Source organism: Dendropsophus ebraccatus, chromosome 3, assembly GCF_027789765.1.
Source record: "Dendropsophus ebraccatus isolate aDenEbr1 chromosome 3, aDenEbr1.pat, whole genome shotgun sequence".
Classification (NCBI taxonomy): domain Eukaryota; kingdom Metazoa; phylum Chordata; class Amphibia; order Anura; family Hylidae; genus Dendropsophus; species Dendropsophus ebraccatus.
This window is the reverse complement of record NC_091456.1, coordinates 10,637,438-10,650,466: the sequence shown is the minus strand read 5'-3', so window position 1 is coordinate 10,650,466 and position 13,029 is coordinate 10,637,438. Positions and strand designations below refer to the sequence as shown.

The following is a 13,029-nucleotide window of genomic DNA, read 5'->3' as shown; positions in this document are numbered from 1 at the left end:
GTACGTGTAAATGCAGCGAACGATCAAGGGATGAGCGAGAAATCGTTCATTTTGATTTTTCAACAAGTTTTCAAATCTTCCTTGATCGTTCGCAAAAAATTTGCAGATCGTTCAGTGTAAACAGTCTTTCAACGATTTCACCTATAGGCTTAAGCGATCGCAAAACGATTTTTCCTTGCGCTGTATCGTTCCGTGTAAACGCTGATAGTTATGAAAAAAAAACATTGTTCATTCTAATGGTGGTTTTAAACGGAACGATTTATCGTTCGAATTTGCACGATAACGGTCTAATTCGATCGATAATCGTACATGTAAACGCAGCGAACGGATCAAGCGACGAGCGAGAAATCGTTCATTTTGATCTTTTAACAACTTCTCAAATCGTCGTTGATCGTTTGCAAAAAAATCGCAGATCATTCCGTGTAAATATTCTTTCAACGAATTCACCTATGTGTGAGATAGGCTTAAGTGATCGCAAAACGATTTTTTCGTACGATGTATCATTCCGTGTAAACGCCGATCGTTATGAAAAAAACATTGTTCATTCAAAATCGTTAATCGTGCGAATTATCGCTCCGTGTAAAAGTACCATAAGGCTTGGAGGAGAAGCCTGTGTTACAGATTCTGTCGATTATGAATAGTGCAACACTATAACACAACAGGACCTATTAAAATTAATGGGTCTGGTCCAATCACTGCCATTATGTTCTCTGTTCTACATCTATGATTGACTAGAATGAAAACATAGCCCCTTATATTATATATCATCACTCCTTCTACGTATTATGTTAGGAAGGGATAGGAAAAGTAGCCTTCACACCATCTTTTCAAGAGAGATAGATAGAGGAGACAGCTGCTTTTGAACTTCATGCCACTTCAATCCGGGTGCCTGGATTGTATCCAGCTTTCCCATGCACCCGGATCAGAGCGGCACGGAGTTCAAAAGAAGACAGATGAGCGCAGCGAAGAGATTTGCTTTGCCAGCACTGTAAATTCCCTCATCCCTAGTTACAACATTTAGCTGAGAAGTACACAGCGACTGCTTGGTCTCCATCTTGGCGAGTCTCATGATCTGAATTCTCAGCCTTAGACACTACGTCTGTTGGCCAAGTTAACAGGATGCAGAATGACCCGAGCATCAGAGGAAACCACAGACTGACGAGACCCCACACACAGAATATGCGGCCATGCCCTCTGACCGCTCCAGCCCATCACCCAGACACTACGTATAAAGCCGCATACTGCCTGTATTCCTCTCCCTTCTTATATACATCATATAGGACACCTATGTCTCTGAATACTGTGGGAGGAAGGGGCAGTTATACATGTAGTGCTGCCCAACAGCGCTATACTTTAAAAAAAAAAAAAAAAAAAAAAAATTTATGTATGCATGACTTGAGTTAAAGGTAGTGCGGCGGTAAGCAATTATTCACTAAATAACTCACATTACAAAGTTATACAACTTTATAATGTATGTTATGTTAGTGAATGGCCCCCTTCCCCGTGTTCCCCCCACCCACACTAGACCTGGAAGTGTGGTGCTCTATACTCACCTGATTTGCGTCGACCCCCGTCCGCTATCTTGTGACAATGTATAGAGCACTACACTTTCAGGGGGGGGGGGGGGACACAGGGAAGGGGGCCATTCACTAACATAACATACACTACAAAGTTGTATAACTTTGTAATGTGTGTTATTTTGTGAATAATTGCTTACCACCTCACTACCCCTTTAATAACTTGGGGCGTTTCTCAGCCCGCCCACTACCTTCTTAGGTCACACCTACCTATACATATTCAATTATGCAGAAGCATGCCGGTCTAAAGAGGCACTTTGGAGCCGAGGAACGCCTCTAGTGCTCCTAATGAGCTCATTTACATATTTTGTTTGGATTTAAAGCGAACCGGTCACCAAAACAAAACTATCTAATTTATCGCCATCATGATATACAGCAGGAGGAGCTGAGCAGATTTATATATATCTTTGCAGGAAAAGATTTAGTATAACTTGTAACATGTTGAGTGAAATCCCTGCTCATTGTGTTAAGGAGTCTAGTGGGCGGAGTCACTCAGTGGCCTGGACTCTTTAGCTTGGAAAGAACAGAAGATTTCAGTCTATAAATTACATGTTATACTAAATATTTTCCAATAGAGATATATATTAATCTGCTCAGCTCCTCCTGCTCTATAACATGATGGCAATAGCCTAGAAAGCATTTTCATGATGACTGGTTCCCTTTAAGTCCTCCAAAAAAGCGGGACCTACAAAGAAAACAAGAACAGCAAGATGAGGTGGGCGGCTGCAGGGAGATATCAGCAGTTTTTTTCTAATCTAAGGGTCCTATTGCACGGGCCGAGCAGGGCTCATCAACGATCACAGATCGGCGCTCGTTTACTGGGCCTATTCCACGGCCCCAATGATAGTTAGCGAGGGCTGCAGGGGCATTGTTACCGATGTCCTTGCAGCCCTTGTTTCATACATTACCTGTCCGGGCTGCAGGTCTTCTTCCTCCCGGTCCTGCGCCTCAGCAGCTTCGGAGCGGGGCTGTCTGAACTGACAGACCACTCAGCGGCGGTTCTGGCCAGGGATTGGCTAAACAGTCTGTCAGTTCAGACAGCCCCGCTCCGAAGCTGCTGCTGTGCGGGACCGGGAGGAAGAAGACCTGCAGCCCGGACAGGTAATGTATGATGCTGCTGAGATAGTCGGTCGCCGGCGCGCACCGCTATTCCACTGTAGCGATGCGCTGGTGGTGAACGATGATTTTAGGTCTGAACCTAAATGAACGACCAGCCGATGACACGATCATTGGCTTATCGTTCTCTCTATTCCACAGAGCGATAATCGTCCGAATCAGGCGTAGTTTTTTGTGAACTGCTTCTTTAAATGGCTTGTGTCCCCCTGTCCCTGGTGTCTAGTGTGTGTGTGGAATCTACCCTCCGTGATGCGATCGCGGAAAGGGAGATCTCTTCTTCTTACCGATCTGGGCCTCAGCGTCAGAATGACGATGATCCCCGCTCGGTAATCCATAGATCTGGTCTGTAGCAGCCCAGGGTAATACAGCAATGATCTAATCAATCATACCACACTGATCTCTATGAAAGATCAGAGCAGTAATAAATGTCCCACAGAGGGACTAAAAGTTAAAGTTTGTGGTAAAAAAAAAAAAGAAAAAAAAAAAAAAGTTTAATAAATAATCCCCTCCCCTATTAAAAGTCTGAATCACCCCCTTTTCCTATAATATAAATAAAAATAAATAAATAAACAATGGGGCGGAATTCCATGGCAGAACCCTCTCCGTTTGCTTCAGTGTCAGACCGCATCTCTATGGGAGGGCTCGCGCGCCTCTGCTCATTGACATGTCAATTCTTTGAGCGGAGGCACGCGAGCCCTCCCATAGAGATGCGGTCTGACACTGAAGCAAGCGGAGAGTTTCGCCGCAGAATTTCACCCCATTCGCCCCAAACAAATGTACCAGCAGTACATTCGCGTTAAGTTTTTTACATGGAAAAAAGAAGCATTGGAGGCAGACCGGCCCGCCCCCAGTGTGAGAAAACCCCCCGCCCTTCTATGACACTGTTCCTTTAGACCAGCAGGGCTTCTACAGTTAATACATGGGCACCAATTAATGTGTTTATTTATGAGTGCAATATTTAAAGTGACACTGTCACCTCCTTTTTGCATTCTGACATCTCTACACGGTTGTAATGGGTAAATTTAGCGTTTTTCATACCTTATTTTATATCATACGTCATGGTGCTTGTTCAAGTAAAAAGTCATCTTTTATCAACTGCAGATTGCGTTAAATGGGCGTGGCATTGCGGCTTTAGCGCCACTTAGCCCCGCCCACAATGCCACAGTTGGCCCCGCCCCTCACCGGCCATTGGAACAGACTGGCCAAAAGGTCTAGACCCCACCCCCTTCACGTTGGCCAACTAATGACGTCAAGGGGGCGGGGCCAGCGGAGCAGTTGACAAAAGGACACTTTTTACTTGAACAAGCACCATGACGTATGATATGAAATAAGGTATGAAAAACGCTAAAAACTTACCCTTTACACCTGTGTAGAGATGTCACAATGCAAAAAGGGGGTGACAGTGTCACTTTAAGGATTGCAGTTTCTGAATCTGTTAATTTTAATAGGGATAGTCCAAAAAAAAAAAAAAGAGCTTAATACGTTCAATTAAGAACAAGGTTATCATATAGATCTTATGTTCCAAGTACAATGGTCTTGGGGAAAAAAAGCAGCAGCAATGAATCAATAAGTTTATTCTGGTGTCAGTTCTTCTATTGTATTCTATACTGATGGGAATTAGGATAGGATCAACAAGTGGGATTCTCTATAAGCTCCCAGTGTTCCTGTATGTCTGCTAGAGGTGATAACTGGTATCTGAATATGGAGACATGTAAATGTATAAGCTGGAAAACCTTAATTTGTTCATAAACCATGAAGATATGGAAACACACAGGCTTAAAGGGGTATTCTGCTGATTTTAAACTTTTAATATGTTACTGCCCTTAGGGTGAACATAAAAAGTCTATTCTTACCTTTTTGCCCTCCCCCAGTGTCCTCCGACGCCATCTCTGGTCCCCGGCTGAACAACCTCACCTCCACTTCTGAGATTAAAGGGGTTATCCAGCACTACAAAAATATGGCCACTTTCTGCCGGAGACAGCACCTGAACTGGAGACAAGAGTCGTGTTGTCTCTGAAAGAAAGTGGCCATGTTTTTGTAGCACTGGAGAACCCCTTTAACTTGTCTGGCAGCGACAGATTATCTGCCAAAGATTTGAAGCCAAAGCCAGGAACAACGGTCCCAGCCTGTGATTGGCTAAGTGGCCTGTCGGCTAAGGTAGGCCGCTTTGAAACTGCAGCGCGCGGGACCCGGGGAGGAGCCCTGGACCATGGATAGGTAATGTATTTACTTTGCAAATCGCTGCCCGCGCACCGCTATTACACGTAGCAGTGCGTGGTTGGTGGCCGACAATTATAGGTCCAAACCTATATCAACGATCATCGGCTGATGGTTGTGTTTATTATACAGAACAATAATCGGCCGGATAGGGCCGATTATGGTTGCGTGTAATAGTGCCCTTAGTGTGAGCGTTCAGCCGAGGAGTGGGAAAATTCCAGCTTGTTGGTAGATAGCATCTTTTGAGTTGATGTCGTTGTTTTCTACCCCCTCCCCGGCCCTAGAAAAAGAAAGCCCTCCCACGCGGAGTACACCTTTAAGACCCCTTATTGAAATTGTTCAGGTTTGGCAACAATATCCAAACACAAACCCTCAGCACTTGATTCCGGGCGGCTGCAGAAGTTGGATGCCGCCACAGGTTGTACTTCTATTTTCCTGCCAATCCTAGGGGGGGTGGCATCCAACTTCTCCAGCCACGGGGGATCAAATGCTAAGGGTTTGTGTTTGGATAATGTTGCCAAACCTGAACATTTTGACAGCTTTGTCTAACACTAGCCCTAGCAGTCTCTCTATGTACCGGGCTTCTGGCAATCATACGAAAATACAGCAGTGGGTGTGTGAAGCATCTATCTCAGGGCTGTCAAACTCAGACCCCCCAGCTGTTACAAAACACGATGGGAATTGTAGTTTTGCAACCGTTGGGGGTCTGAAGGTTCCCCATCTCTGATCTACTCCTTTACTAGGATAGTGCTTATTCTTCAACCTGTGGCAAAACTACACATCCCAGCATGCCTCCCTTTGGGCTCTGCTGCTATTCTACAACTACTACACCCATGATGGGGGCTGTGGTTCTGGAACAGCTGGAGATGCCACAGGATAAGGAAGGGGGGGGGGGGGGGGGGACAGCGTTACCAGCCCTGAATCTCCAGCCTGGCAATGTGCGATATCAATAGGAAACAGACCACTGGTCGCCACTTTTAGGGTGACTACTTCTTGCCCTGGTATAAAGGAAGCACCCAGTCACGTGACCCTCTAAAACCCTCCAACAAAGAAGAAGAAGAATGACAAGAAGACTGCAAGAAAGCCGGAAACCAGAGTCTTCTTATAGAGAGATATAATGGTGGGATATATACATGTATACAGACACCATACACACCCTATGTCTCCTTATAGAGAGGTAGAATGGTGGGATATAAACTTCCCCTGTATACAGACACTATACACACCCGGAGTCTCCTCATAGAGTGGTATGATGGTAGGATATATACTCACAGATGTACATGTATACTCATATACAGACACCACACACACACCGTATAATGGTAGGATATATATATATACACACTCTCCCTGTATAATGGTAGGATATATATATATACTCCCCCTGTATAATGGTAGGATATATATATATATATATATATATATATATATATATATATATATACTCCCCCTGTATAATGGTAGGATATATACTCACAGATGTACATGTATATTCATATACAGACACCACACACACACACCGTATAATGGTAGGATATATATATATATATATATACTCCCCCTGTATAATGGTAGGATATATATATATATACTCCCCCTGTATAATGGTAGGATATATATATATATACTCCCCCTGTATAATGGTAGGATATATATATATATATATATATATATATATATATATATATATATATATATATATATATACTCCCCCTGTATAATGGTAGGATATATATATATATATAGATAGATAGATAGATAGATAGATAGATAGATATATATATATATATATATATATATACTCCCCCTGTATAATGGTAGGATATATATATATATATATATATATATATATATATATATATATATATATATACTCCCCCTGTATAATGGTAGGATATATATATATATATATATATATATATATATATATATATATATATATATATATATATATATATATATAGATAGATATATATATATATATATATATATATATATACTCCCCCTGTATAATGGTAGGATATATATATACTCCCCCTGTATACAGACACCACACACATCCTGTATCTGTCAGCTGCGTCTTTCTCTCAGTGTGCACTACACCCTACACAACACTGCGTCTTCTAGAGTCCAGGTAACAGGTCACACTGTGCGGCACTCACCTCAGGGAAGGAGCCCTTGGCATAGACCATGAGCAGAGAAGTTTTGCCGCAGCCTCCATCTCCCACGATGACGATCTTGACCTCCTTCTTGGCCTTGCTGTCGCCCTTCTTGTCCGGCTCCCGGATGCCATTACTGACGGTCCCGTTGGGTTGTTGGGTCATGTTTGCTGTAGATTAGTCCATGAGCACCGGGACCCGTCACCCGTCCGCACGCCGCCGGCACTGCGCGAGCTCTCACCCTTCCCTACAGGCGGCAGCTGAGGGAGCGAGACGGACGCACGCCATTGGCTGCCAGTAGCATCACGTGGTCAATGCAGACACGCCCACCTGCTCATATGAGTGTACTTCGCTCAAAACTTTCAGAGAGTTGGTGGTGACTGCGGTGTGCAGGTGTATACGGGGGTGTAGGGGCCCCACACACAGATATACCGGGGTGTAGGGGCCCCACACACAGATATACCGGGGCCCGGCCACACATACATGTATATACCGGGGTGTAGGGGCCCCACACACAGATATACCGGGGCCCGGCCACACATACATGTATATACCGGGGTGTAGGGGCCCCACACACAGATATACCGGTGCCCGGCCACACATACATGTATATACCGGGGTGTAGGGGCCCCACACACAGATATACCGGGGTGTAGGGGCCCCACACACAGATATACCGGGGCCCGGCCACACATACATGTATATACCGGGGTGTAAGGGCCCCACATACATGTATATACCGGGGTGTAGGGGCCCCACATACATGTATATACCGGGGTGTAGGGGCCCCACATACATGTATATACCGGGGTGTAGGGGCCCCACATACATGTATATACCGGGGTGTAGGGGCCCCACATACATGTATATACCGGGGTGTAGGGGCCCCACACACAGATATACCGGGGCCTGGCCACACATACATGTATATACCGGGGTGTAGGGGCCCCCCACACACAGATATACCGGGGCCTGGCCACACATACATGTATATACCGGGGTGTAGGGGCCCCACACACAGATATACCGGGGCCCGGCCACACATACATGTATATACCGGGGTGTAGGGGCCCCACACACATACATGTATATACCGGGGTGTAGGGGCCCCACACACAGATATATACCGGGGTGTAGGGGCCCCACACACAGATATATACTGGGGTGTAGGGGCCCCACACACATACATGTATATACCAGGGTGTAGGGGCCCCACACACAGATATATACCGGGGTGTAGGGGCCCCACACACATACATGTATATACCGGGGTGTAGGGGCCCCACACACAGATATATACCGGGGTGTAGGGGCCCCACACACATACATGTATGTACCGGGGTGTAGGGGCCCCACACACAGATATACCGGGATGCAGGTGCCCCAAACACAGATATAGCGGGGTGTAGGGGCCCCCCACACAGATATACCAGGGCCCCCCACATACATGTATATACCGAGGTGTAGGGGCCCCACACACATATATAACGAGGTATAGGGGCCCCCAACATACATGTATATACCGGGGTGTAGGGGCCTCACACGCAAATATACCGGGGTGTAGGGTCCCCACACATGTATATACCGGGGTGTAGGGGCCCCACACTCATGTATATACCGGGGTGTAGGTGCTCCACACATGTATATACCGGGGTGTAGGGGCCCCACACATGTATATACCGGAGTGTAGGGGCCCCACACATGTATATACCGGGGTGTAGGGGCCCCACACATGTATATACCGGGGTGTAGGGGCCCCACACACAGATATACCGGGATGCAGGTGCCCCAAACACAGATATAGCGGGGTGTAGGGGCCCCCCACATACATGTATATACCGGGGTGTAGAGGCCCCACAAACAGATATACCGGGCCCCCCACATACATGTATATACAGAGGTGTAGGGGCCCCACACACAGATATATAACGAGGTATAGGGGCCCCAACATACATGTATATACCGGGGTGTAGGGGCCCCACACGCAAATATACCGGGGTGTAGGGGCCCCACACATGTATATACCGGGGTGTAGGGGCCCCACACTCATGTATATACCGGGGTGTAGGTGCTCCACACACATGTATATACCGGGGTGTAGGTGCTCCACACTGATGTATATACCAGGGTGAAGGGGCCCCTCACATGTATATACCAGGAGTGCAGGGGCCCCACACACATGTATATACTGGGGGTGCATGTGCAGGGGCCCCACAAAGATTTGTGTGCTGGGGATGGAGGGGCCCCACAGAGAAAGGAACCTGTAGGCTTGGGTGTTACAAGCAGTAGACTGCCTGGCCTCTGGGATATTGCTGCTTTAGGGCGGGTTCACACTGTGTAATTCTCGCGGATACATTTGGTGGAATTCTGTCGGCTCAGTGTAAGGCCTTATGCACACGTTCAGTATTTTTTTCTGGTCCTGAAACAACCCGTGAGAAATTGCGGATTGGACATCCGTATTCCATCCGTTGCTGGACCAGACTTCAACTGAGCAGTGAATGAATGGCAGACCCCCTCCGCGGCATCAGACCCCCTCTGCGGCTGCATCAGACCCCCTCCTGCGGCTGCATCAGACCCCCTCCTGCGGCTGCATCAGACCCCCTCCTGCGGCTGCATCAGACCCCCTCCTGCGGCGGCATCAGACCCCCTCTGCGGCATCAGACCCCCTCCTGCGGCATCATCAGACCTCCTCTGCGGCGGCATCAGACCCCCTCCTGCATCATCAGACCCCCTCTGCGGCATCAGACCCCCTCCTGCGGCGGCATCGGACTGACCCCCTCTGCGGCATCAGACCCCCTCCTGCGGCATCAGCAGACCCCTCCTGCGGTAAGGATGCGATCTCCTATGCGATCCTCCTGTGCCGTTCTGCCTTCAGTGCTCTTAATTGATTCATTGATACTTTCCTAACCACATAGTAAACACCAATTTATTGAGCTAATTGGTAATGATGATTGGCAGCTGTGCTACAAAGGTACAAGTACCAATTACCTCAATAAATTGGGGTGTTTACAATGAACACCCCAATTTATTGAGGTAATTGGTACTTGTACCTTTGTAGCCCAGCTGCCAATCATCATTACCAATTACCTCAATAAATTGGTGTTTACTATGTGGTTAGGAAAGTATCAATGAATCAATTAAGAGACTGTGAGCAGTGAATGAATGGCCTGTCAGCTAAATTCGGCACAATATAAAGTATGCAATGTTCCGAGCAGGCACCCTTCTGTATGGTCTTCACCTTGTGGAGTACTACAGATCCCAGCTCTCTGATATACCATCACCAACACTGCCTCAATACATTCGTCTACTGATTCTGCTATAGGGCGGGTTCAGACTGAGGAATTCTCGCGGAAAATGTCCGCGGAATTCCGTCAGCTGTCCGCCCGGAGATCCGGAGAACTATAGATCCCAGCACTTCTATATACTGCTGTGCACAATAGGAGCATGAGTTATCCATATTTTTCTACGGAAATACGGATGCCAAACATGTTGCAATCCGCAAACAATCCGTAGACAATTGATGTCAATGAGAGCATTTTCATCCATTTCTGCTACTGATCGTGTGAAAAGCCCAATAGACTTCAATGTGCACTAACTCGGATACGGAAATACGGATACGGAAATTACGGAACGTGTGAATAAGGCCTAAGTGCAGGCACATTATAGCAGCAGTGTGTATAGCTGAGTGTGAGTGCAGGCACATTATAGCAGCAGTGTGTATAGCTGAGTGTGAGTGCAGGCACATTATAGCAGGAATGGAGAGCATAGGAAACACAAGGACAGATAGAGACTGCAGGGAGCATGAAAGAATGAGCAGGGCAGATGTGGGCACATACATGCAGCGCTCTCTGTCCGGGGAGAGAGGGGTTACAGCTATGGAGAGATTACCTCCACAGTCCTGTCCCCTGATGCAAGCCCCAGACTGAAGTGGATCTGCTATAATTTGGAAGGTGAGTGAGGCTTCCTGTTCAGAGTACAGGGCTGTAGACCCCCCTCCCTCCCTATGCAGACCATGCCCCTCCTCCACTCCCCCTCCCACCCAGTACAGGGAGCTCTTAAACCAAAGCAATGCTCTTACACCAAGTTACAATTTTGAAAAACTGTGAGCTCTTCCTGCAAAATGCTCTTAATCCAAGTTACTGTTACTTTTTCCCTTTCGCACTCAATGAACAATGAATGAAAACAGGGATGAATATTTGATTTAAAAATTGTGATTAATATGAATGCTATGCCTTGTTTTCGGCTTTGCCATGTATGCTACATGACCTCATATGAGGTTGTAGAGAAGCAGGTATGTGAAGCCCCATGTCTGGAGATAAGTTACTTCCTCTTAAAGAACCTGAGATAACACACACAGTATTTAATAAGCAGAACAATCAGCTTCACATAGGAGGAAAGGTCACCACCATCGATTGCCCAGGGGGAGAAGCTAATAAAATCTGACACAAAATGGGTGTGAGATGGGTGAAATATACAACATGATGGAAGGAAGAGCTGTAGTTACTGCTTAGGATGCCCTAGGCACCAACACTGGATGTGCCCAACCTACATTATACAAAAGTAATGTGATATTTTGTAATGTGTGATAGATCCATGGCTTAAAGTGACTCTGTACCCACAATCTGCCCCCCCCCCCCCCCAAACCACTTGTACCTTCAGATAGCTGCTTTTAATCCAAGATCTGTCCTGGGGTCCGTTCGGCAGGTGATGCAGTTATTGTCCTAAAAAACAACTTTTAAACTGGCAGCCCTGCGCCCAACGTCCGTGGCCTACAATATCTGTGCCCTAACTTTGCACCACCCCTCAGTCCCTCCTCCCCACCCTCTTCATCATTAGCAATGCCCCTAGAACATTTTCTCCTGCCTGAACATTGCACAAAAAGCTAAAGCTTTGGCTGTCCAGGCATGATGGGAATTGTAGTTTGGCAACAGCTGGAGGGACGGAGTTCCCCAACCCTGGCTTAAACCATAATAAAAGAGATTGTCTGGGATAAAACAATCGATAGCCTATCTATAAGATAAGGCTATCAGTAGTTGATCGGAGCGGTGTCAAAAACCGTTTCCGCTACCAATCAGCTTTTATTTGCACCTGGATGCAGTTATACCCAAGACACCCCTTTAACTCCTTTAGGGTCCATTCACACGTACCATATTGCAGTGGATTTCACACTGCGAGTTTCTCACAGTGAAATCTGCAGCCATTCTGATTACTATGAAAGGGGTTATCCAGCGCTACAAAAACATGGCCACTTTTGCCCCACCACTCTTGTCTCAAGTTCAGGTGTGGTTTGCAATTAAAGTGTCACTGTCATTTTTTTATTTTTATTTTTTTCCAGAAATCAATAGTCCAGGCGATTTTAAGAAACTTTGTAATTGGGTTTATTAGGCAAATATGCCGTTATCTGCATTCAAAAAGACTTTCCCCAGGTCCCCCCCTCCCTCCTTTCTCTCATTCACTGCTCATTATCAGGAAATCTCGACTCTTTTACATCAGTCAAGCCCTGTGTAGCCTATGGAGAGGGGAGGGGGGGTAGGGAGATTAGTCACCAGCAGAGAACAAAGGATTACACAGCAGGACCTGTGTGAAAGCCGGTATCCAGAGGTCAAAGAGGTCAGTGCTGACTTCAGAGGAGATAGCCCGGTGATGTAGCTGTAAATTAACTCTTTGTTGTCCTGTTTTGATGCCTCATCTCCCTCCACCCCTCCCCTCTCCATAGAAAACAGACAGATTTTTTTAAATTATTTTTATAACCTGACAGCAGCTAAATATTTAAGTTTTTCAAGGCTATGGCACTTACTCTGCTTTAATGGCAATTAGTATTGCAGCGGATTTCAGTGCAAAACTTGCATCGTGAAATTTGCTGCAAACTAGTTACCTGTGAATCTACCCCGAAAAATGTATTATGGTTGGGCTTCTGCCTGGAGAAGACTGAGCCAGTCTGGTTTCAGAAAGTTATATAG

The 13,029-nt window shown here is 46.3% G+C and overlaps 1 protein-coding gene across 1 annotated transcript in view; it reads right to left on the bottom strand.

The window, feature by feature from the left end:
* Window positions 1-7,326, bottom strand: part of RHOF (ras homolog family member F, filopodia associated) — a 47,892-nt gene extending 40,566 nt beyond the window's left edge. Inside the window, exon 1 of the mRNA XM_069964010.1 lies at window positions 7,073-7,326. Within this exon, the coding sequence (XP_069820111.1) occupies window positions 7,073-7,234 (162 nt within the window). The 5' untranslated portion in view covers window positions 7,235-7,326. The remainder of the gene's footprint in view (window positions 1-7,072) is intronic.
* Window positions 7,327-13,029: the final 5,703 nt, after the last annotated feature.